Source organism: Eptatretus burgeri, chromosome 2 (genome assembly GCF_056783735.1).
Source record: "Eptatretus burgeri isolate ZD-2024b chromosome 2, Ebu_testis_v1, whole genome shotgun sequence".
Lineage (NCBI taxonomy): Eukaryota > Metazoa > Chordata > Myxini > Myxiniformes > Myxinidae > Eptatretus > Eptatretus burgeri.
Genome location: NC_140962.1, coordinates 123,792,377 through 123,819,738, shown reverse-complemented (window position 1 = coordinate 123,819,738; position 27,362 = coordinate 123,792,377). Strand labels below are relative to the sequence as shown.

The 27,362-nt window shown below is 41.1% G+C and overlaps 1 protein-coding gene across 8 annotated transcripts in view; it reads right to left on the bottom strand.

Annotated features, from left to right (window-relative positions):
- The window catches only part of LOC147032987 (phosphatidylinositol 4-phosphate 3-kinase C2 domain-containing subunit alpha-like), a 168,508-nt gene that overhangs the window by 135,928 nt on the left and 5,218 nt on the right, over nucleotides 1–27,362 (bottom strand). For 6 of the 8 annotated variants that reach the window (XR_015055420.1, XR_015055421.1, XM_085871067.1 and 3 more), the window contains exon 2: nucleotides 7,994–8,289. Coding sequence is in view for 5 of the 8 variants with exons in the window: in XM_085871067.1 (XP_085727193.1) it covers nucleotides 7,994–8,192 (199 nt within the window). In the remaining 3 variants the exon portion in view is untranslated. Of the gene's footprint in view, nucleotides 1–1,355; nucleotides 4,529–7,993; nucleotides 8,290–27,362 lie in introns of those variants that run through there. The other 2 variants (XM_085871065.1, XM_085871068.1) reach the window with 2 other exon arrangements.

Sequence of the window (27,362 nt, the reverse complement as noted above, 5' to 3'; positions counted from 1 at the left end):
ATGTCTGATGGGAATTCTGATATTATTATATAATCTGCATGGTGGGAATTCTGATATTATATAATCTGTGTGGTGGGAATTCTGATATTATGATATAATCTGTGTGGCGGGAATTTTGATATTATTATATAATCTGTATGGTTGTAGTTATGATATTGATATACAATCTCTATGGTGCGAAATCTGATATAATGATGTAATCTGTATGGTGGGAATCCTGATAGTATTATGTAATTTGTCTGGTGGGAATCCTGATATTATTATATAATCTGTATGGTGGGAAATCTGATATTATTATATAATCTCTATGGTGGGAATCCTGATATTATGATGTAATCTGTATGGTGGGAATCCTGATATTATGATGTAATCTGTATGGTGGGAATCCTGATATTATTATATAATCCGTATGGTGGGAATTCTGATATTATTATATAATCTGTATGGTGGGAAATCTGATATTATTATATAATATGTCTGATGGGAATTCTGATATTATTATATAATCTGTATGGTGGGAAATCTGATATTATTATATAATCTGTTGTGTGGGAAATCTGATATTATTCTATAATCTGCATGGTGGGAAATCTGATATTATTATATAATCTCTATGGTGGGAAATCTGATATTATTATATAATCTCTATGGTGGGAAATCTGATATTATGATGTAATCTGTATGGTGGGAATGGAGCCGCAAGTCGAGTCGGCCCGACCGATCGCCCGGAATATCGATCGCCGCCCGGATAACTCCGGGCGACGGGTCCTTGTACAAGAACCGAAATACGCCAATCGGCAGATCACGTGGGGTAGGGTCGATTGCCAATCTTCAAGTTACCTAAATACCCACGTGATCCAACTACCGGGGTATTCCACCCTCGACGGATCTCGTACGGAACAAACCACCGAGGCGAGCTTGTCCGTGCGCGATTCCGAGCAGCGTAATCGCCGAGAACCGTCGGTCCAAATGTCCCCCTATTACGGCAAACCAACGGCTTTCTTACTCCCAACACACAAAATGTTCAGTCAATGAGGGAATGGACGCAACGAGCAGGTTTACATTCACACAAGGACATTTATTATAATAAAACACGTATGCAATTAAATAAGGCAAAACACGTATGCAATTATACAAGCAACAAAAGCATGACAAAAGAACTACAACCGTCTACTTATTATGTACAGTCATTTACACTTAACAGCAGTTCCTACTTATTAGACAGGCCCACAGACACACGCACGCATGCACGCACGCACGCACGCACGCACGCACACGAAACGGTGGCTGAGGCCTTTAATCACGAGCTCCATCTCAGAGCACAGGTGAGCTGAAACTCAGAGCTTGACTCGTACCTTTCCACCTCGTGTGGTCTTCAACTTGTCCGGACCCGGGCTCCAGCGAGAGCGAGCTGGATCCAATCGCCGCGATCCTTCCCGAGCTCCCGCGAATCCTCCCGCACTTCTCAACACGTGCCGGTGAGACGAGGCGCCGATCCTTCCTGTCGATCGTCGCTTCCCCGAGGATCCAACTCCAAGAAGAGGCAGATGCGTCGCACCAAGCCGGGAAACAAAATTGAGAACAAAAAGCTCCACGAACCAAAAAGGAGATGAAGAAGAGGAAGAAGAGGAAGAGGAGGAAGAAGCCTCCACTCGCAGCTCGAGCCGAACAACTGGCTCAAGTTCCTTCCAAAACAAAGCAGCAACCGAAGCTCACTGAGCCAGCCAAAGCAAAAAGCTTCCGAAGGCCTCAAGCCAAGCAAGCCAAGCCGGACTCGATGGCCTGCTGAACGACTGCTCTCTCCGAAGCAAAAAAAGCTTACTCCTCCCATGGGACTCAGCACACGGGACTCAGAACGGGACTCTTCATGAACTCTGCCACGGGACTCCCACGAACTCAGCCCACAAACTCAGCCCTACCACGGGACTCCTACGAACTCAGCCCTACCATGAGACTCCCACAAACTCAGCCCACAAACTCAGCCCTACCACGGGACTCCCACAGGAACAAAGAAAGGATGTCCTCTTTATCCTTTGCACCCCTCCCCCGCACCCGGCGTGACTCATGCCCTCGTGATCCACCCCCCGCTCAACCACGGGTGGGAGGGAGTTGTTGACGTCACCGCAGGGTTCTTCTTCCTCTTCGCAGAAGAGGGGGAGGGACGTCTCCATTGTTCACTCCCTAACTATTAAATCGATCTGCAGCGCATCTAATCGATTTCTGAACATTTAAACAATGGAAGGTGAGCTATCTAGGGAACATGCACTTATCGACATAGCTGACTAAGGGAACCTGTATGTTGTGTGCAATTGAATTCCAAATTCGTAACAGTATATTTGTCGCCTACTCCAAGATGACAAATGTCCTGTTTAGTGTTCCCATTTCTCACGAGGCAGATATCACAGGTTCAGAGTTCATACACGATGCCGATTTCTTCAGTGTCTACTAATGCCTTTGTCATTCATGCAAAAGTATATCAATGTTTCATCACAAAGTTATACTGCTGTATATGTAAAAGCTTCTCCATCAGCCTACGAATATAAATAAAAAAAAGAAAAGAAAATTACGATTGTCAGCAGCTTGCAATTCAAGTCGAGTCAGCTTGAGCAGACATGGTGAAGATATTCTGCACCAAAATAGAGTGTGAATTCACATTTGTGGACTTTTTCCACGCAATGCCCTTCCAGCTTTCACCGACACTGAATCAAATATTGGTAAATATCAGGCATAATATTGCACTGTCACTCTTTCAGAGGAAGTGAAAGCCTCAGACAACATTCCAACATGCCCCAGAGTGGTTCCAATTTGATCGTCAGAACTCTGGACTGACATTTGGAGATTTTGAACATTGTTGTGCATGTACTAATTCTTAACAGACAGCAGTATGGCAAGGTCCATTGTCATGTTGGTAGATGCAATGACACTCACTGTTGAAATGCAACACTGAAGGTCACAGGTCACAGGTCACAGCATAAAATGTAGTGTACACCAAATGAGACTTCAACATCCACCACTAGAGTTAACAGTGCTCTCAAAGCCAACAAAGCCCTGAAGCTCATACTTGTCGGATTGGACCAGCAGACAGTAAAATAACCAAAAAGAGGAATACATTTGCTTGACCTTGTGATTCACAACTTGCCTGTCTATCTCTCTATCTTTGCTTTAGAAACCTTTGCTTGAGAATTGCAAGACTTGCTTAAACGAGAACGGCACTTGGTAGAGCACATACTATCTCATGAAAGCAGGCTAAGCAATTTACATTTTGTATCCCACTGATAGACCGGATGTGCATCAGGACCTGAACCACAACCTAAATGGCTTGTTCTTGTCATCTACCAAACTAATCCACCAAGTTTTGTCAATACCAGTACACAACATGTTAAAATATCATGCAATATATCGTTTTTGGATCCATCTATCAATGGTGAAGAATCACTTAAAAAAAAAACAATTCTCGTTTCGGGTAATTCCATGGGAAAAGTTACCCGGTGGCTGTTTTTTGAAAGTACATTTTTCATTAAACCTTATATACCATATGACAGATCATGAATTGAAATAATTGAATTTTTGCAATATTAGCTTCATCAAGCAGTGTCTGTATACATTGTGGCAGCATCTCCGGACGTTTATTAATAAACGTCCGGAGATGTTACGTTCATTACGCTCAGTTGTTACGTCCGTTACATTACATTTGCCATAGTACTGCCTACTCGGTATCATCAATTCCTCAAATAAATACTGGGAATACAATGACGTACCTATATCAAGCTGCTATACCAGATTTAGTCTTCTGTCGTCGAACACTTCACAGAAATTTGTGAGCAAAACGATCATCATGCTAAAGCGGGTATTTTGACGGTTACGTCCGTTACGAAGATTCATCATACCGTAGCACTCAGGCAAAAATTCTTAATCTCATGTAATTACCATTTCCTGGCACCTTTGTGAACACTGCACAAAATAAACGAATACATTTGGTACGATAACCTTGTTCTTCATGAAATATTTTTGAGAACTGCCAATAAGTTCTGTCTGAATGTTACGTCCGTTACGGTGGAATTACCCTATATGGATCCAAATCCGGATCTTCAACAAAAGCGAATCAATTCATTCTCATCACACACTCAACCTATCCACCAAGTTTCATCCGAATACGTCCATAACTTTTTGAGATATCCTACTCACAGACAAAAAACAGACAAACAAATCAAAACAAACAGGGGAGAAAACATAACCTGTGTTCACCTACGGTGGTGGAGATAATAAACGGATACGGTACATTTTATTTTCCAATTTTAAAATGTTTTTCATATTCACAAGGAAAAGGAACCAAATAGAGCATATGCAAAACAAGTGTTGACCATGATATTCATCGATTACAAGCACAAGAAATAATAATCTTAATTGACAAGAGATAAAGTGCCAGCAGTGTCATCTAGACAAATGACCATCAAAACAATGCATCCTGAAGGATAACCATTTGGTCGCGTATTGCTTCCTCTTTTCAATAAATACCATATCTTTATATTATCTATTAAAAAAAATAAAAATAGAGTATTAAAAAACCATTGGATTAATCCAATGCCCTTTCCAGGGTGTGGGGGACTGGAGAATCAGCAGCCTGGGCAAGAAAACACACTGGGGCAGTATATTATTGCCATTCCAGCTGCAATAGTCGAGACAGGAATTTGACCAGGGTGAGTGGCAACAATCACCCACTCTTTGCAAAAGACACAGACTTGGAATCTTTAACATCCACCAGTTTTCAGCAACCATCCTGTCCATTGGTTTATCGTTGAATATTTGAGACAGCACCATCTTTTCCATTACGTGTCTTTAAGGCATCGTCCGCTGGCATGTTTCACCCATATAGCTAAATTTTTGATTCGCTAGAGATATAAATTGGCTGACTTGTTCCCAAAATTCCTTTGGGCTGCATTTACACCCCGGTATACCTCATCCTGTCCTTTGGGGTATTTTTACACTTCAAGCACATATATCATTGAATATTTCAGAAAGTACCATCTTTTTGCTGATGTGTCTTTACCTTGGATTGCTTGCCTCAATTTTGTCTGTCCTGATCACAATGCAAGCACTCTGATTTGCGAGAAGTGTGTTTTAAGGCAGAGGCTGCACTGACCATAGGTAGCTTGAGTGAGTTTTCACAACTACATGTTCAGTTTATACCCATTTCTTGATGACAGATAGAGATACAGACAGGGTTTTAATAGTGGGGTGCAAGTACACCCCAAGTAAAACTGTTTAGTTTTCATTATTATGCATGTTCAGAGGGAGTTGTCCAATCTGAATTTGTGTTGGTTGTACATGGTTTCATAGAGAGATACATAAATGAACAAAATGTAACTGTTGCATAGAAATAGAAGCTTGATGTTGAGAAAAAAATAAAAAAATAATTTTTTCAAAAAGTGTTTTTTTTTTTCACCTTTTTTTTATTTAAACATTTTTTGAATAATAAATATATGAATTATATTTTGAAATAATGCATGCATTGTAAGGTCATAAATGGTATATTTTCCTTTGGGTGAGGATGAGGGTTAAAGTAGGGCTCAATGCACCATCTTTTCATGCCATAACGAGTAGATATTGAAAGTTTGTACGGGCGAAAGTCCAGTACTCGCTTGTGGAGACAGCGATGCCAAGGCCTGAGATGAGAATGAATAAAAATATCCAATGCTCCAGGAGACCATTAATTTACTAATCTCTGCATTCAATTAACGATTGATTTGATGTGCTTTACTGTACTTTCCCATCATATTGTGCAATGTAAATGCCAGATTATTTATGATAAAGCATGTTTTGATGCCTGTTACTCTCAGTTCTGGTTTGCACTGCAAATTATTGTCTCTCTCTGTAAAGGTTCACTGTGGTTTTATATGGTTAACATCATGGAAGACCCTGTCACACCTTGATGATTTAGCCAGCGTATGCCTGACGTATGCAAAATTTGGCTAAAACGCTGGCACACGTCGAATATGTTATGGGTAAGTTTGTATACGTTAAGAGCACGCTGGCATACGTCGTAAAACGCTGGCTATTTTTTGTAGTACGCTGGCATACGTCTTTGTACGCTGGCATACGTCGTAGTACGCCGAGGTGTTAGACAAATTTTCCATGCTTGAAATTTTCTGACGTATGCCAGCGTATGACACACATTCCGCATAACGCTGGCCATAAGTTGTAGGCACGTTACGCGATCGTTGACACACGTCGACACACGTTACTTGTAAGTTACTCATAAGTCGAAACACGTCGAGGTAATGTTTAGCGTACCCGAAACTTATTTCTAACCTATGAGTAACGTGTTGTAGGCACGTTACGCAATCGTTGACACACGTTAGTTGTAAGTTACTCATAAGTCGAAACACGTCAAGGTAATGGTTAGTGTCAGTGTTCCAGACTCCCTGGTTTTTTTTTTTACTTCTTCTTCGGTATGACGGTGATGTTGACACTTCGATTTCTTGTGCGCTTATAATATAATATAATTAATAGGCTGCCGCTCAACGATTTAAATCATAACCGCACTAGAAATCGAAGTGTCAACATCACAGTCATACCGAAGAAGGAAAAAAAAAAAACCAGGGAATCTGGAACACTGACGCTAACCATTACTTCGACGTGTTTCGACTTACGAGTAACGTACAAGTAACGTGTGTCGACGTGTGTCAACGATCGTGTAACGTGCCTACAACTTATGGCCAGCGTATGCGGAACGTGTGTCATACGCCGAGTACGTCGAGAAATTTTCAACATGCTGAAAATTTCTCGACGTATGATGATGTATGCCAGCGTACTACGACGTATGCCAGCGTGCTCTTAATGTATACAAAACTTACCCATAACGTATTCGACGTGTGCCAGCTTGGTTCGGCAAATTTTTCATATGTCGGCATACGCTGGCTAAAACATCAAGGTGTGAGAGTGGCTTCACACTTCGATGTCTAGTGCGGTTATGATTTGAATCGTCGAGCCGCAGCCTATGAATAGCCTATGCCACGTGATCGTCGGTGATACGCTGCCGCGCTATGCATAAGTTAGACTATCGTTGGGCATAGGTTGTGAACGCCGACAACACGCTCAGCATTCGTTGGTATAAGTTATCTATATGTGATTGAAACGTTCTGTGTACATTACTAATACGTTATGCATCCATCCAACACGTTATTATATGCCCATTACTTAAAAAAAAACATTAATAGCTCAGCGTACGCCAGCATTTTACCTACATTTTGAGACCTTGCTATACGCTGGCTAAAACGTCAAGGTGTGACAGCCCCTTGAGATTGGCATGCGTCTTGTGATTGTTCGGCGAAATAAATGAACAACGCCTGAACCCGTTTTCATGTTGCTCAGTGAGAAAATTTCCACTTTTACAGTGTCTTGCCAATGCTAAATACAAGGGCGGCATGTTGAAAAATAATGCCTCCCAGCCTTTCTCTCCAAACCAGGTGAAGATATTCAAATGAAACAAAGATAAATACCAACATCAATCTTTATTCTACCATGGGGTATATTTATTTCTCAACAGAATCACCACTGCGGTCCACGCATCTCAACCAATATTCAAGTATTTTGTGATGCCATCCCGATAGAACTGTGCATCATGCCAACTTAACCAGCACTTCACAGTGACCCTGTCATCATAGCTGGAAGAAAAATGTTCTCCCCAAGTTTGGGGAAGAGAGGAAAATCTGATGGAGCCTAAGTGATCCTTTGTGATGGTACTCCATTGACCGTCTCTTACTTTCAGGATCGTGATGGTGCACCCAACTCTCATCTCACACCTATAATCTTCAGCACTTCACAGCACTGACAATATCATGCTGGCCTCTGCCATCTTGATGAACACAGTACTGAGACATGTCAGAATCACAAAACTCCGCATTCAAGTGGCAGGAAAAACTAATGTGCGGACTGTGCTTTGTTTCAAAAAGAATAGGAGACATTTCAACATGCCCTCGTAAGATGATCTTACCTGTATTTCCAGTGTCTCCAGCAAGATGTGCAGACTGGCATGTAGTTCTACTCCTCGTCTTCTGCAGTCGTGCCAAAGCCTCAGCTTCCATCATCAGGGCCTCTTCCATTCCGACAGTCTCCATACCACTTGGACTACCAGAGAACGAGCGGCGACGTGAACGACAAGAGGATTGTTTTGATATCCTGCCACTCTCCATTACTATCAGCTTAGTTACAAATATCTTGCATAATTTACAGAATACCAATGAAGCTCAAGAAAAGACTTCCATGAAGCATCAAGTCAAAAGGTGAGACCTGTAAAACAGAAGGGGGTGGGGGAATGGGAGGGGGTGGAGGGGAAATCAACCAAAGAAATAGTCACCGATATCACTGCAGCCTAAACAACAAACAATAATAATAGTAATAATAATAAGTAATCAGAAATACAGTGGTAAACAATAGCATTTAAGGTAACTTCAGAGTAGTGTACATATGGCAGAGGAAAGGGGGAGGGGTGAGGGGTTCAAAGTTTGTATGTGCATATGTAACGCATGGCATTGTGCAAACCATCATGACAGATCATCAAATCTGCTAGTTCACTCTCAACACACCCCATGGATGGTTCACAATACCACCCTGCGCCTCCCCCCCCCCACCAAACCCCATCATATACCCCCATGCTACCCCATGAAACATTTGCTTAGTCAGAAAATAATTTTTTAACAAATCAATTTACACATTCATACAATAGCCACTCATTGGTAAACAGCTGTTTAACATGAAAAGACATTTCCAATTGAACAAATATCAGTGCTCATTTCAAATGTACTGCCGTAATAAAATTGCCATTATTATTATTATTATTATTATTATTATTATTTTTAGGTGTTAAGGACCTTGAAATACTGAATTACTTCTGTTGGTTAACTATAAAACTGGCTTAAGGACATCCTTGTTTACCTAATATTGGAGGCTCAACCCTCTTCAAAAACGTCTTATCCTCCATCTACTCCGAACTAGGAGGTACATTCCCAAGTTAAAATATGTATAATTTGGCCTCAATATTTTTTTCCCCCCGCTGAAAGAAAAACAAAAGATTCTGCAGCCATTTTTAAACCAGTGAACTACAAGAGGCTTACTTACACCACCCCCTCAGACAAAGCAGCATAACCTTATTGCAATGCTTACACCACCTCTGTATCGAGTGGGCTGAAAGGACACCCGATACACCCGCTTAAAGTGCAGGACCAGCGGGTTACCCGGCAGGCAAACTGGCTGACGTTAACAACGCTAGACGCGTGGTTGTACTGTTGTCCGATGAATCAATGGCACAAGTTACAATCGAGCAGACGTAGTACTAGGTTGTTTTTCAAACATTGTTACAAAATCAAAATCAAAATCAAAAGGGATGTCACACCTCAATATGGGGAGAAGCTTCAAATAAATAATTAACAAAGGATTACAAAAGACCTAGAAAGACCATAACAAACAGAGTTGGTGTGTCAAATTCTTTATGAACGATTTTGTAAAAGTGTGTTAATGTTCTGTGAATTGGTTGTCGCTGGTATACCTAAGAATTGCAATGGAAAGAAATGCTTGTTCCGTCGGACGTTATGTTTGTTGGCGCAGGATGAGAATATTAAAAATATTAGACATGAGTGTTTTTTAACTGATATATCGGTTTATTGCTATTGGAATTTGTTTTAACAATACGTATTCCAATACTTTTTTTTTAACATCCCGGAATATTGCGTTTTTTTAATTTACGAATGTAATGGTTACAAATTAGCATGTGCAAACTAACAGCTTTTCAGAAAAAACGTGTTGAAAACGATGCCAGCCATGCTCGAATGTTTCTCCATAAGGTGACGTCATATACCTGTCATGTATGTGTAATAGCCTTGGCAAACGAAGATGAGGTGATAAAATTTTTTTAAATGACAGAGGAAATGCCAACATTGTGAGTAGTTTTGGCTTAAAGAAATACAATAAGTGATGTTGACCAACTAGAAAATAGAATATATATAGATAGATAGATAGATAGATAGATAGATAGATAGATAGATAGATAGATAGATAGATAGATAGATAGATAGATAGATAGATAGATAGATAGATAGATAGATAGATAGATAGATATAGAGATAGAGATAGAGATAGAGATAGAGATAGAGATAGAGATAGAGATAGAGATAGAGATAGAGATAGAGATAGAGATAGAGATAGAGATAGAGATAGAGATAGAGATAGAGATAGAGAGAGAGAGAGAGAGAGAGAGAGAGAGAGAGAGAGAGAGAGAGAGAGGTAGAAGAGAGAAAACATCACATGCTTCTAAACTCGAATTATGGTCTACAAAATGATTTTCAAAAGGCACATGACTGACCTGTTGAATCCAAAATAAATGGATCATGTTCCACTCTGTATTATAGTCCATACTTGTGCCAAGTTTGGTGGAAATCCCTTCAAAGGATCACAAATTGTTGCAGTAACAAAATTTTATTCAACCAGCGGAAACCCGTGACACCAAGGGTGCGATATCGTGACCCAACTGAAGGTGAAGTGAAGGGTAGGTATCGTAACAACTCGGAGTGGACAAATTTATTATTGGAAACTGAGACTTTGGTTTCTGATGCACAGGAGAGACAACATGTGGAAGTAAATGTCAAGCTCGCTTGCTTGTGGCATTCAATAAAACAGATAGATATTAAAAATTATTAATAATAATAATTTACACCAGTGAGCTTCGAACTCGGGGCCTGCAGGTCCACATATGCGCAAGTTAACCACTGAGCCATATGATCAAATACCATTAAGCATGAAGACAAAGTATATGGCCATGAAATATATGATGTATTTTATGTCGTCTGCACAAAAGCAAAATGGCTGTTCGTAAAGGGCAGAGTGCATGTCTATTGCTGGGAAACAACCCATAAACAAAGGTTTCCAATAGTCATTATATCGACTGCAAATGACGAACACACGAGGGTAGGTTTGCAGTCAAAGAAACACATGCACATCGTCGCCGGTAGGAGAAGTGCGGACAAAGCTGGTTCCTTAGCCAATTCATATAGAGATTAATCAGCACATGCCCTTTGAACTTGTATCTTTCGAACCCAACATGTAAGCATTTCAGCTTTGAATTACATCTTATAATTGTGCCAAATCTGGCTGAAATCCCTTCAGTGGTTCACAAGTTATCATTTGAACAAAAAACTGACAACAGACAGATGGACTCAGGGACAACCTGAAAACATAAAGCCTCCTGCCTTCAGCTGCACAAGGGTAGAAATGAAGAGAACATTGCAGTTTCTCGCCATTGTATTGTCTTTGTCATACACACTGGAGTCAACAAATTTCACGACATCAGTCCACACAATCCACTTCAGCTGTCATATTGGCAGTCTGTGAATTATGGGCCAATCCGGATCCAGATCTTCACCAAAATTGAATCATTTCTTCCTTGTCACACACCCAATGTGTCCACCAAGTTTCGTCCGAATCCGTCCCCAACTTTTTGAGATTTCATGCTATATATCGTTTTTGTCCCCATCTCTCAATGGTGAAGAATCACTTAAAGAATTCTCCTAGTCGGATCCGGATCCGGATGTTAACCAAAACCTAATCAGTTCGTCTTTGTCACACACGCAACCTGCCGACCAAATTTCATCTGGATCCGTCTGCAACCTTTTGAGATATCCTGCACACAAACAAACAAACAGACAGGGGTGAAAACATAACCTCCTTCACCTTCGGTGACAGAGGTAATAATGTGGTACAGCAAATTTCAGGGCAATTTGTCCAGAGGTGTGGCATTAATATCTGACATCTATGTATACTAATAAAAGAGAGAGTGTGTGTGTGTGTGTGTGTGTGTGTGTGTGTGTGTGTGTGTGTGTGTGTGTGTGTGTGTGTGTGTGTGCGCGCGTCTGTGTGCGTCTGTGTGCGTCTGTGTGCGTGTGTGTGTGCGTGTGTCTGCGTCTGTGTGCGTCCTCCATAACTCCAAAACCCAGCAGCCTGAAACTACATGCACACTAAGAAAACTCCAAAGAAGTAAAAGAGTAAAAATTGGGTGTTTGAGTTAAAACACCCCTTTTAAGGATAATTAATGGCCTTATTTAATTATATCCTTCATCAGGCGATCCTCGGCCACCTCGCTCTCTGGTGTCTTCAGGTGTTTCCTGGGTAACCTCGCCGGGGTCTGAAGCCGCCATGTTTTATGGCCTGCTCAACCTCACCCTGACTTGGAACAAGCTGTTCATCATAGCTACGAATCATTGGGTACATTGCAATGCTTATAAACGCCCGGAGACGTCGGCGTTTGATGTTTTATTTCATTTCTACACATGCGATCACCACGAGTATCTCTTAAACTAAGGTGAATTACAAACTTTAAGCTCCAGAATCGAACTTACAAGCAGTTCCGACTCCTTGAAAAGTGTTTATTTGTCCAATTCGGACATATTTGACATTTCAGGCGTCTCCGGGAGGTGAATGTTGAACATGAGGGTTCGGTGATTGCCAATTGCGTGCCAAGGCAGATGTTTCTTATCGACCGTTTTGTTGTGGTGCTTGCAATAATGCTGAAGACACTAAACGAGCACTCTCCAAGCTGCTTGGTTATTCGTTTCTGGAAAAAGTACACGTGCTTTCAATCTCACATCGATTTGACGTACGTTTCTGCTTTTGTTGGGTCCCGCAGTGCCGCATGGTGCAGTGGGTGCCTCGGGAGGTGTTTCATCCACTGAAAATGTGAAATTTTATTTTTACAGGACATCGCTTTGTTTAACCCTTTTGTGCGATCTCCATTTGTAATCCACCTCTCACTTCGACATCGGTACAGATTAAAAAAACAACAATAAAGTACGTCCGACCAGGTGTTCGCCATGTTTGTTCTAGCTGTGATGGCATTGGGTATAGATCAATATTATGTGTTCAGTGGCTTGATACATTTTTGAATTGAATTTCGCTAATTACCCACTTTCATTCCTCTTTCCAAGAACACTGTTCAACGGTAAATATTTGTGTTTGTCGTTTTTATTGACTTGATGTGTGGGTACATTTATACACTGTATTACCACAATGGCATTTGGCACCAATGTGTGTGTTGTTGGTTATTGGTCGTTGGTTGATATCTCCATATACAGGAATCAGAAAGTGGAAAGGAGCCCTCCGAGGTCTCATAGTATCCACTTCAGTGTGCGTGTATACATGTATGTCAAGTCAGGTATGGGAGCATGCGCTGGAGCAGCGGCATAGCTGAGTCCACTTTCCACTGGTATTCCAGGGGCCTCCATCTGGCCATCCCCCAGACAGATGCCTGACTCATCCCCATCTCCTTGAGATGTTGATCAATCTGCTGCAACCACGAGGCACGTGGTCGGCCCATTGGTCTCCTCCACTCACGAGGCTCTCTCGCTGAGAGAATCTGCTGAGCATAATCAGCGTCAGAAAAATGAGCCACATGTCCATACAGCCACAGCTGATGCTCACGAACGATACAGGTAACAAATCTCATTTGAGTCTCTCTCAGCAACCGCTCGTTGGTCACAAATTCCCACCAGCGATAGCCAAGGATTCTCCAAAGAGAAAGGGTACCAAAGGAAATAAGTCTCCATCTCAGATCCCTGGTCAGAGTCCAAGTCTCACATCCATAGAGCAGGACTGGAAGCACCAAGGACCTGAAGACTTGGACTTTCATCCTCCAGCAGAGGTACGGACAGTGCCACACCCCATGATCCAGTGAATCCATGACTTCCGAGGCCCAACCCAGACATCAATTGACCTCTGGCTCACAGCCAGCAGAGACAAGAACATCACTGCAAAGGTAAGTGAATCTCTCCATGACCTCAACATCCTCGCCACAAACAGGTACAGACAGGACAGCAGCATCCAAGATATCATTGAAAGCCTGGATCTTAATTTTGACCCAGGAAATCCAGAATCCCAGTGGCCCCAACTCTTCATTCAGCACCTAGAGGGCCCCCAAAAGGATCTCCAGAGTCTCCGCAAAGACGACTACATCACCTGCGAAATCAAGGTCAGAGATCTTGACATTCCCAAACTAGAGGGGGAGCACTCGGTAGAGTGCAAAACCTCCGCCGCCAATACTGCTAGGTCACTCAAGTGAACCTGATATCCTATTCATTCAATTTGACGTCAACAGTGCTCACAGAGTTATAGTTTGCAACTTTCCCTTTTACTTTTAACTTTTACATACTCAAATCATTCGTCATAACTAGATTCCTTGAGACAGAAATTGATTTTACGTGGGTATATCCACCTGAAGTTCGAGAATCAGCCACAATTATAATTCCGGCATGTTTTTTTGTTGGAAATCACTTAGAACATGTAGATATGCAAAAAAAAAAAAAAAAAAAAAAATCGAAATTTTGTTGAAAAAAAAGTTGCAAAACATTTTTTTTTCTCTAACAATTTTTTTTTGGGGGTGGGGGGGTTGGAAATCACTTAAAACATGTAGAAATGCAAAAACAAAAATTCAATTATCTTTTCAAAATGGCCACCATAGTGGCCATATTGGACTTTGGACCAAGTCCAAAATCTAATGGCATGATCCTTGGACCATACGTAATCCCCCACCAAGTTTCGTCGAAATCCGTCGAGGAGTTTTTCTGTAATACTGTTCACAAACAAACAAACAAACAAACAGAAAGGGGTGAAAACAGTAACCTCTGATCTTCGATGGCGGAGGTTAACAATGCACGACAATTTGATCTCCCTGACATCCTCTCCAGAATCCAGTCCATACAAGTGCTAAAAAGTGTGGGGGCCATCACACACACACACACACACCTGACGAACTCCAGTAACAACTGGAAATAAGTCAGAGAGGGTAGCACCACATCTCACAGCACTCTCACTACCAGAGTGGAGTTCAGAAATCAGATCGATCAGTTTTGGTGGCACCCCACAAAGACCAAGAATCCTCCAGAGGGCATCCCAATTCACTGATTCAAACGCTTTACAGAGATCAACATAGGCTGCAAGCAGCCCCTGCCAATACTCTCATCTGCGTTCGTTGAAGACCCAAAGAGCAAGGGTATGGTCAATCATTGACCTCTTTGGTGTAAAGCCTGACTGCTCTGGACACTGGTGCTCAAACAGATGGTGGCAGACCTAAACAATAATTATCCAAGCAAACACCTTGGATCCGGCATCACAACCACCCACCACCCACCCCTCACCCTCGTGATGGGAGCAGCATCACCCCTCGGTCATTGTTGCAGTCTTGGCGATCACCCTTTCCTTTCCAGAGAGTGACAACAAGGTCCCTCTTCCAGTCAGTTGGGATGATGCCTGTGTTCCAGACAGAGAACAGAACTGCATGCAACGACACGAGTACAGCATTTCCATCAGCCTTGAGAAGTTCAGCACGGATGCCAAGATCCCAGGAGCTTTACTCTATTTCAACCGGTTCACCGCAGTCTGTGTTTCCACAAATGAAAGTGGACCGCAATTGATTGGAGGGTCAGCAATCGGGATAGTAACACCCCAAACATCCAACTCAACAGCTTGTGGATCAGCCTGGTAAAGTTGTTCAAAGTAACCAGCCCAGCAGGCCTTCACTTCCGACTCCTCTGTCAAGAGCCCACCACCCTCTGCTCAAACTGAAGAAAACCGAGGGATGGGCTTGGAGGAATGCAATGCGCAAATTACCCTGTAAGTAAGACGAGAATCACTTGGCCACAAGTGATTCTCTACCCCCTCACAGATTCCTCGCACATCGATCTCCTTGTCCACCCTTAAAGCACTTAGTTTTACACCTCAGCTCCCTGAACAGCTCAGCTCTACTATCCAGCCTGGCCCTGCAACTCTGGTCAATGGTATCCAGTGTCCCTTGAGGGACAAAATTCTTCTTCGCCCTACGGTGAGTTCCAAGACATCTCCCGGAAACATCAAGGATGGTGGTCTTGTCGGCACTCCACAACTCTTCAGTATCCTCCAAAGCACCCAGACTCCCAAAATTTCCACTCAGCCTGTTCGTAAACTCCTCAGCTACCCTCTCATCCTTGAGCTTGCCAACATCCAGCCTTGGCTGGGATGGTACCATTCTCCTGGATTTAAGCTGCGACTTCAGAGTTGCTAGAACAAGCCTGTGATCAGTATTGAGGAACTGAGCACTCCGGTGGACCCTGCAGTTCTGGATTATCCTCCAGCGACCATCAACGAGCACATGGTCAATCTCCTTTGCCACACCACCAGCATAGGAATACCAAGTCCACAATGAGCTTGTGGGCGCTGATACCATGAACCAGCCACCACAAGTCCATGACTTCTTGCAAAGTCAAACTATTTATTGCTATTCTGGTTCACAGTTCCAGATCCATGGGGACCAACACATGTCTTATAACCATCCCTATCAGTTCCAATTGATGCATTAAAATCCACCAAGACTAGAAGAGTATCTCGCCTGGGGCACTGATCAACCAGACCTAAGTGTGGCATGGAATGCGTCCTTCACGGTGACATCACTCGCCTCAGTCAGGGTATGTACAGAGACCAGGAAAATGACACCCAATGAGTGACAAATCCTTGGTCTCATAATTTGCTCGTTGACCGGTGTTACCTCAATTATCATTGGAGTCAGCTTGTTGGACACAGCTACAGCAACTCATTGGGCATGGTAACTATCAGAGCGACCAGACCAATAGTAGGTGTAACCACCTGCCATGATCTCGGCCCTATCCGGTGTCCGAACGTCAGAGAGTGCTGCAATACCGATGTCCAAATGTTTGAGCTCAGACGATAACAGAGACAGGTGATCATCCTCTCTTAGGGATAGGACATTTCAGGCACCCACCCGAAGTGACTGCCTTAGGTTAACCCAAGGAGACCGCCGTCTGGTGAATGACACCTCAGCACCACCATGACACACACTACCGCAATCTGACCCTGGAACGTTACCCCGTGGTTTCCCTCCTTTCATCAAAGTTTGGGGGTCCCGAAGGCTTTGCTCCAATCCCGTCATCCAGTGAGCTGTTAGGGAAGGGAACCTGCGAAGGGAAGCTGCACAGGAGGTACTCCCACGGAGTGGGTCTTCAGATTTCTTTTTGCGGGATGAAGTGTTTTACGGTGGCGGAAGCGCAAATCCTGCTACCACCTCCTAATAAAAAGTAACCCAACTGCAGGACGACGTCTGCAGACACAGTTGGGCACTAGATATGGATGGCCGTTGGCTCACAAGGAGCTCCTCCACCGTGTGTGTGTGTGTGTGTGTGTGTGTGTGTGTGTGTGTGTGTGTGTGTGTGTGTGTGTGTGTGTGTGTGTGTGTGTGTGTGTGTGTGTGTGTGTGTGTGTTGGTTGTTTTCTCCACACAGGGGGTTCAGAAAGTGGAATGGAGCCCTCCCAGGTCTCAAAGTATCCACCTCTGTATGAGCGTGTTTGTGTCTATGCGCACATGTGTGTGTGTGTGCGTGCAAGTTGCTCTTGCCTATCTCCACATGTGGGTGGGTATCAGGAGGTGAACCAGACATACCACGTCTCAAAGTATCCACCTCCGTGTGTGTGTGTGTGTGTGTGTGTGTGTGTGTGTGTGTGTGTGTGTGTGTGTGTGTGTGTGTGTGTGTGTGTGTTGTTGAATGGTGTCTTCAAATGAGAGTTTCAGAATGTGGAATGGAGTCCTCCCAGAGTGGGCACAAAGTATCCACCTTTATTTTGGTAAGGGGTCACGATTCACGGACCAGGCTGTGAATTTTTCTGTTCTCAAAGTTTTGTGTCGAGGGCTCTCTTCAGAATCATCAATGAGCCCCCGACAGCTTCCAACTGTAGTTCGTGTGTAATAATATTCCCAGGGATGGTTTTCTCTCTGAGGTTCTTTGTCATCATTCCCAGAGCTCCAACTATCATTGGTACAACTTTGGCATTCTTCAGCTCAGCAATACACCTCACGTTGCAATGCCTTCTTCTCTCTTTTTTGTACCCGAGTATGATATCTGGTCGCAGCACTTTGTTTTCGATGTACATGCTCGATGGGATCATTAGGTCGTGTATGAGCAGTACTTCCATGTTTACAGTCCACGCTTTTGGTTAACGTTCCCACAAATTTTCTGGAACTGGGATATCAAAGTTTTTGCAGATGTGCCAATGGTTAACTTTACAAACTCTGATGTATCATTGTGTACAGCTGTTCTGACATGAGTTTTTTTTTAATTTGTGTTTGTTCATTAAGCATAACACACTGTCTTTGCTAACCCCACCTCCACTCCTCACCTTTTTTTTCCTGTGTCTGTGTCTGTGTCTGTCTCTACATTTGGTGAAGCATAGCTCTCCCGACCTCCCCCCCCTTCCACGCTCTTACCCATTCCTAACTTCCCCCATGTCCTGCCTCCACTCTCTCTCTTCTCCCACTTTCCCTCCCTTTCTTTCTCCACCCCTCCCCTTTACACCCCCGTCAGCGAAGCGACGGGTTGTATTTGCGAGTATATAAATAAAATCAGGGAAACACGACTGGGGCACAAAAATAAATAAATAAATGGCACTGCTAATTGCGGTGTCAGTACCCAATGATTAAACACCAACATCTCAAAAATTAAGTGAAAAGATCTTGGAAGCCCACGACACTGAAATTGTACATGTGATAGATCGCAGCAAAAAGGATGATAAAGAAACTAAAAGAGAGATAAAAAAACCATCCCTGGGAATATAAATAATGAACTGCAGTTGGAAGCTGCCCTGGGTAGGTGACGATGCTGAAAAGAGCCCTCGTAACAAAACGTTGAGAATAAGGAAACCTCACTGCTTGGTCCATGAATCATGATCCCTGAGTGAAACCTAGGTGGATACTTTGAGACCTGGAACGACTCCGTTCTACCTTGTGAAACCCTCATATGGAGATAACGACATGACAGACAAACACACACATTATTGTAGTAAAAGAGTTAATTCAACGTTGGATGGAATTGACTGAATAGTTTGTGGTTATACATACATATATGTTTTTATTTATTTATTTTTACTTCCGGTAAATGTGTGAACCAGTGACAGCCTATACACCACCAGTGTACGCAATGTAGCCATAAAAAATGCACACAACTTGAAATTGCACGGATATCGATATTTGTAAACCTCCGCATGCACTGTCTGAACCCAAGAGCTCCCAAATGAGGTATTGCCCAGCATTATGCGTGCTGTGGTTACGATGTTTACCGAATTCATACACAATCGCGCAACTTGCATACACTGCAAAATATATCGTCTGAACTTAGCATTTTTAAGTTGAGTTATATTTTATCGATCTCCTGAAGTTCTGCTTCAGTTGTTGTGTTCCTTTCATTTCTTGTAAATTGAAGAATAAAAAAATTACCCCCGTGCGGGAGTGATGGTCATCTCTGCGAGAAATAATACCACAAGTTCTCAATGTACAGTTATGACCGAAGACTAATGCGCAGTTCTACTGCGTGGCTCCACTGCGCAGCTCGAACTGCGCAGTTTGGTTAAAGATGATTCGGCATTTTGGCGCACGTGCACGAAATTATATTTTAAAAATAAATGCCGACGTTTACATTTCGGGTTTTGAAACTTTTGCACTTTCGGCGGAAAATGTATAAATGTAATATACAAGGTCAGCTGCTATGCAATGACACCATTCACTAACTTTTACCATGCCCAGTAGAGAATATATAGCCTCCTGAAGGTAGGGTAGATTTTGCAAACTTTGAAGTCACGTGATGTGAAAACGAAAGCGAAATTCGAAAATCCGTCCTGACCAAATTTAGATATTGTCCCATACATTCATTTGCCACAATCAAATTCAAGATTGCTTGAGAAATGTAGGAGGAGATAGATTTTGAAAATTGTAATTTTTGCATTTTTTGCCAACTTTGAAGTCACGTGACATGAAAACGAAAGCGAATATCGAAAATCCGGCCCGACCAAAATTTAGATATTGTCCCAGTGATTCATATGCTACAATCAAATTCAAGATCGCTTGAGAAACGGCAGAGGAGATAGATTTTGAAAATCGTCATTTTCGCATTTTTTGCCAACTTTGAAGCCACGTGACACGAAAACGAAAGCGAATATCGAAAATCCGGCCTGAGCAAATTTAGATATTGTCCCATAGATTCAAATGCCACAATCAAATTCAAGATTGCTTGAGAAAGGTAAGAGGAGATAGATTTTGAAAATCGTCATTTTCGCATTTTTTGCCAACTTTGAAGTCACGTGACACGAAAAAGAAAACCAATATCGAAAATCCGGCCTGACAAAATTTAGATATTGTCCCATAGATTCATATGCCACAATCAAATTCAAGATTGCTTGAGAAATGTAGGAGGAGATAGATTTTGAAAATCGTCATTTTCGCAAGAAAATCGTCATTTTCGCATTTTTTGCCAAATTTGAAGTCACGTGACACGAAAACGAAAGCGAATATCGAAAATCTGGCCTGATCCAAATTTAGATATTGTCCCATAGATTCATTTGCTACAATCAAATTCAAGATCGCTTGAGAAACGGCAGAGGAGATAGAATTTGAAAATCGTCATTTTCGCAACTTCAAAGGCCTCGTGACCTTGACCTTCGGTGACCTTGAAAGTCATACCATCGTGTACGTCTCATCGACCTCTATCAGGATCACTAGTGACCAGATCTCCCGCTTCAACTTCATAATGAACGGACAGATGGATCGAAGGACATCAACACCCATATTATGGTCATGCTCGAAGAGATGACCTAACGAGACAATAATTTCAAATGAAGTTCGTCATTTATTAAGTCACACCTGAAATTACTGGGGGGGGGTGGGGGGGAGGAAGAAAAAATGTAGGAACAGGTTCGAATAACACTTTTTAGTCAGAATTCACGATTGCAACATGTCACGGCACGTATTGCAGTCAATCTTCTGTATTACAGTGTACTGCAATTCAAAAAATCTTTTGGCACCAACCATCTCTACCAAGTACTGAGCAGTATAAAGATGCGACAAGTGTTTGTGCTGGAAATTAGAGTTTAAGCTCATGTTTGAAAACAGACGGTTATGCCACTTTGCTTGCAGACAAGATGGGAGAATGTGAGAAGCACATGATTCCACAGCGTATATTCTCAAAGTATGGATGTGCACGGCGTGAACACCAATCCAACTTTATAGTCCATGGGCCAGACCCCTGATTTTCATGAATTGGTATCATCTGAGGACAGGTAACACTTTTGGATTTCTTAAATAGGTATATGTGTCTGGGACACAAAACAGCATGATAGACTTCTGTGTGGAGTAGCTTAGTGTCATTATACCAGCTTGAATGCATGGGGGGTCTTTTTGTAAAAAAAACGTAACAATCACCAAAACTGTTGAAACATATTTACACATTAAGTCAATACAATCAATACAGTTACTAGAAACGGAAAAATTGTGCATTAATTTATCAATTAGGTGTGTTTGGACATGCTCAATATTATGAAGTACTTTTTAAATACATTACTTGACAAAAAATATCGTAGCTTTTCAAACCCACAAATCGTAAACAAGTTAGATAGGGCTAAGAGCATGTAAGTAGTTACCACTCTGTTTCAAAAATGTCAAAAAATTACGTTTGTTCCATTGCCTTCTCACTACATTTTCCTGAAAGTGTAAGTCGAGCTGAGTTCAGAACAAAAAACCGTATAGCTTAATTACATATATATATATATATATATACCAAAATATACTTTGAAGAAGGGTTTGGTTTTCTGATGGTTTTGCGAGTTTTCAATGAAATTACCTAATTTTTATTTATTTTCTTTTTTGGCAAAATAAATGAAAAAAAAAAAACTCCATTTACCATAGTAAGTAACTTATTCTAGCAACTCATCTAATAATCAAAATACCAATTTCTGGGATTATTAAGAAATAATACATACCTATTTTTTTATTTCTGCTCTATTCAGTGAATGTCAGATGCTGAAAAGCACTAAAAGAGAGAAGATTTATCGAACAAATTCTTGGACGTAAATTTTCAATTCAATCAATTCTGGGAGTAACAAAAAGCTCTCTAAATTCTCCAAAACTGTTTTAACTGCCTTCTAAATTGATAAAATCTTGTTTAAATACTTGGAAAAATATTTTTTTTAAATTTAAGAAAATTAATTTTTTAATCGAATTCAAAAAAGTGTGACGTGCAGTCGGACAAAAATGCAAAATTACTCTAAAACCAAAGCCATGCATGTTTTCAATATATTTTTTTATACTATTATATCCATATCACTGTGCCCCATTTGTAAATAAATTTTAGTGAAAATAATCTGATGCACAGAAGAATAAAAGCATTTTTTTTAAAACGTGACATGCAGTCGGACATTTGGGTTGGAAAGTTCGGTCAAGCCGCTGTAATTCAGTATCCACCCAGATCATCTCAATTTTTTTTACATTGATTATTGGTAATAAGTTTAATAATTAAAGACATGTAAATATGAGTTATTGATAAACTAGTCATTTTGTTAGGGATTTCATAGTCCCAGGCTTTAAAAGGGCAATAAAACAAGAAAAAAATAAAAAATATGCCAGAATGTGCATATATATCATGCGAATCCACCACTGACCGACACAAATGCTGATTTTCTCAGACGGTGGGTGACAACCTTTTGATTAGATGAGAAATTTCATATAGAATGTTTTATATGTTGTATTTTTGCATGGTCTAATATATGTCATATTTTAAGATGAAACAAGAAAAAAGGCCAATACTGGGCATGTATATACAATAAAAATCCTGTAGATTCAGCAATCTACATCATAGACCCATGAACCTATATATTTTAAGGTCCTATGAATGAACCTGTGCAAGTCTGTGCAATGAAATAATTTTAAGGCCCTATGAATGAACCTGTGAAAGTCTGTGCAATGAACCAAATTTCACGACCAGTAGTAGTCTTTGTGACTTTTAAAAAATGCCACTCAAGTCAGGGTATGCCCTAAAATAGGGGTGGTAACCACTTACATGCGCTTAGCCATAGACAAAAACAATTTTGGAAATTATACTGGACTTAGTATTGCATAGCCGTTTATAGTACTGCTGATATGCATTACTTTGATGTGAATATTGCTCACACAGATTCCTAAAAAAAATATACATTTACAAACATGTGATAATGCAAACTGTCAGCTGAAGTCATTATAATAGTGAACAGGGAACTCCAAATAAAATGTATATACCGGGTATGTATCATAGTTCATGTTGTAGTCTAATTTGCTCTATATTTACACAAGAAAACAAAATCTCCAAACATCGTTGCATATTGTTCAAATCTCAGCACTAATAAGTAATATCATTATCACTCTGTCCTTCATCATCAGATACTTCATCCATTTGTCCCTCATCCCTGATGATGTCGTCATCATGTTATCACAGGACTGTAAGGTACAGGCATCGGTACAATTCAATCCATTTACCATACACTGACAACCTGGGAGGCTACAGACACGCTTGCATTTGCAGGACATGAACTCAAGAACTACATCAGGAGCAGGAGATCCATTCATCCATGAACATGTTGCAGCTGATAGTTTCATGGAATGCCAGAGAGAGTATGAGGTTGTCTGTATCCTCTGCAATGATGGCAATCGATAAGACATCGGATGATGCATGCTTGACATGAAGCAGGATACGTGTCTGCTTCCTCTTGTGATGTTTTAAGTTCAACAACTTCAACAACTTCATCACAGGTAATCTTTGTACATGTTTCACCACTGGTAACATACATCGTCTTCTCTCCATGTTTCTGACGCCTATGGGGTTCCTGCCATTGTTCCACAATGAATTGGATAAGCTTCGTCTTACTGGCACCACAAAATAGAAGCCGTCGCCATTGTTGGATTTTGTGACCTGATATTATGTTGGTGAATCTGATGCCAGTGTCAGACCCTCTAGTGGTTCGCTCTGGATCTTTTATTGATAGCTGTTTATATACATCAAACACAACATCCACATGCTGACTGGATCCAGCAGCTCTCATAACATTGGCAAGTACCTGATCAACTAGTTCATCAAAGGTCATGTGGTCTCCATTGGTTTTCTGGATTAGGCTCATTCCGTCGATGATAGAAGCTGAAGGTTGCGTGATTTCCTCAGCTGAAGATACATTAGCCTCAAGTTTCCTGGCCAGAGCAGCCTTATTTGTCTTCTTTATAGTTCCATCACAGTTGGCAAGTGACCATGGAAGACGACCCAGGGGATACTGCAGCACCTCCTTCATTTCAATTTTCTGACTCGATGCAACCAAGAGCATGTGTCCGAAAAGTTTATGGTCAGTCTTTAGGATCACCTCCTTGTTTGATGTCTTCTTGGTCACCTTCTGTTTGATGCTAGCGAATATTTCCAGCTGCAGTTTGGGTATTTTATCAAAGAATCCAATCATGGTCTGTTCAATCCTACATTCCTGGAATGTTGTGTATGCTGTCTCACCTTTTTGCTGAGCTGTGAGGTGGTCATTGACAACATCTGGTGGTGCTGTCGCACCTGTCGATAGGCTAACCAGTTCAGTTGGGTAAAGAACTCAATTTGCTCTTAAGTTCATCATTCTCTTTGACAAGTGATCCAATTGTTAAATTATCAGGGTAGACAAGAAGTTTTCCATTGGTGGTGGTGGTTATATTACAAAGTGGAGCGATCCGCCAAACTCTGATTCAAGCCGACGTTGTATTTGTTTCTTGTTTTGTGGAAGAACTTCATCATGATTATAGCCTAACATGCCCATGAGGTTCCCAAATATGTCTGTCAAACTGGTCAATTTTACCACTTCAGGTACTGAGAATAATGTATTTCTGATATGTTCGAAGAGCATGTTGTATGCATTCTGAACTGCTACCTGATATCGTTGTTCTGCATCTTCGACTGAGGGTGTAGCAGCTTTAGATTTCTCATCTCTGGTGAAGTTACGATAGCATGAATTGTGGTATCGGGCTTCTGCAGCAACTAACTCTCTGGATGTGATTGTTAAGATCTTGTCGTTCATCTGATTCAAAGCAGCCTGTCGCACTGTCGTATCTGATCTCAACTCTCTAGCCTGATGTAACACTTCTCGTGACTTGGTCCCCTTCACATACTTATTCTTCTTGTCACAGAAAATACAAACTTCTTGCAAAACTGTAGATGATGACATAGATGGCTCTCTAGCAGACTTAAGCTCAAGTGGTTGCTTCCTTCTGTAATACCCTTGATTTTTCCAGTGTCTTTTTGAGAGTAAAAGTGGCTCGGCAGTTCCTATGGTAAAGTAGATCGTCATCATAATCATTTGGGTCCAAGTCTGTAATACGATTGCAGTTCTGTATTTTTGCTGCTTCCAAGAGAGTTTCAAAAGAAGCAGTGTCTTTTGGCTTTGTGATCTCAGAGGCAGGAGATTTCTTCATGCAGATAATGCACATAACTTCCTCTGTGCACGCCTTCTTGTGTGGTACTTCCATTATGTTTCAGTGGTCAATCCCAATCTGAAAACAAATGACAAATTTGTATAAACACTCATGACTTCAGTGTCATAATTTATAAACAAGCACTACCGAACAAGACGTCACCACCATAGATGTTCACAAGAAGTAATCGGCTGTTGTTAATGGATATAAATGGCTTTGGTAATGGTTTTAATAATAAAACTAATGCTTAATATAAATATAACTTACAAAATACACTTAAATATTCTTAAATATTTGCTTGACAAGTGGAATGTAATAACCACTAGCATAACCCACGCTCTGCGCGACATGTTGGGGTGGGTGTGTTTGAGAAAGGAACTGATGCAGAGTATCAGTAGTAATTTTACTTTAATGCAGTAAGTGGAATACGATTTAACTGTTTCAGAACCGTTTTGTTCACTTTTTTGTACCATGCACCTCATATGGTCTTTGAGATAATGTAAGCCGAATAGCACGTTACTCGAGCGCAGAACAAAGTCGAAGATAGCGCGACACGAAACCACAAACTTGGAAATAATATATAAGATATATCTGTAAAGATAAAATTTGAACTTATCCTACCAATATTCAGAAGACCGTCCAACATTTCAGGATGAAATCTGAAAGCAAACTTATCTATTCTATCATATACTGATTTTCTGGAATAAATGAAATGAAACATAAATACATGGCTTACTGTGTGATATGGTATTAAAGAATTAGTCACATCGACAAACGCATCTTAACTTGCAATATATTTCACTGTTTAGTGTTATTGCTATAGAAATGATACTTCGAAGTTGGGCACTTAAGTCATCAAAATTATCACAATGAAATACATAAAAAGGGTAATGATTTTGATCCCTATGGCAATATGCATATCAAAAGAACTGTCTTAAGTGTCATAATTCAGTAAGAACACCTCATAACCTTTACATATTAATATACGAGACAAAAGTAAGTTTTAATTGTGTTTCGAGTGCTGAAAATGACCCTCGATGAGAATGTGCTGGGTCAAATCCTAAAATTCGTCACAACTGCCTTGAGCTACCCTGTTGGAAAGTCTATCATACAGTTTTTGTGTTGTCCTATGATATACTCAAGCAATAAAATAACTTTCTTGACCAGCCCTCAGATGATACCACTTTTATCCCTGGCCCATGGACTATTAAGGTTACCGCTCTCAACCCTCAAGCCCCATCCCCATGCTCCCTTCTAACCTAAAGTGGAAGTATAAACAATGCTAAGGTTCCACCACATCAAGGCATAATATTTTGTTTATAAATAACGATGACGATTCAGAGAAAAGGCAATTACATCCCATTGACATAGAACCAAGCCAAAGGCAGCAGTTTCATCATCTGAGGCTCAGAAGCATGGAGAAACGACAAAGTTATTATTCACTTGAAACCTTCAAATTACGCTATTAGATATTGAATTACATGAGAGGAGAACAAAATATGTGAACAAGGGCATCTAGGTTAGAATACGCAAGTGGAAGAAAAGTTTCCAAAGCCGTTTTTATCTCGAATGCCCTTGTACAGCGTTTTCACAGAGATTACCACTTAGTATGCTGTCATCGGCTACATGTAGGCAAAGCAAGTGCATTTGAAGAAGATCGCATGATAAAACATATAATAGTGGGAGAATGATACATTTGAATTTATGGGTATTTTTTGGTAAAGCTCATTCAGTCATTGTGATGTTTCACAATACAGCACAACAAAGTCTTTGTAAGAAGGGCAGAACACACAATGGGTGAGCAGCACTGAGTACAAGGCTTTCAAAGCAGCAGCAGCATCATCATGTAATACATAAAGAAGAGAGTTTGGAAGTTTTTTTTTTTTTTTTTTTTACCTCCGTCACCGAAGGTGAAGGAGGTTGTTTTCACCCCTCGCTGCCTGTTTGTTGCTTGTAAAATCGAAGATTTTTCAAGTATATTGATCAGTCGATTTTGTTATTTTTTCTGTTCATCAGCGACAAGTCACAATACGAAACTGATCGCCATGAA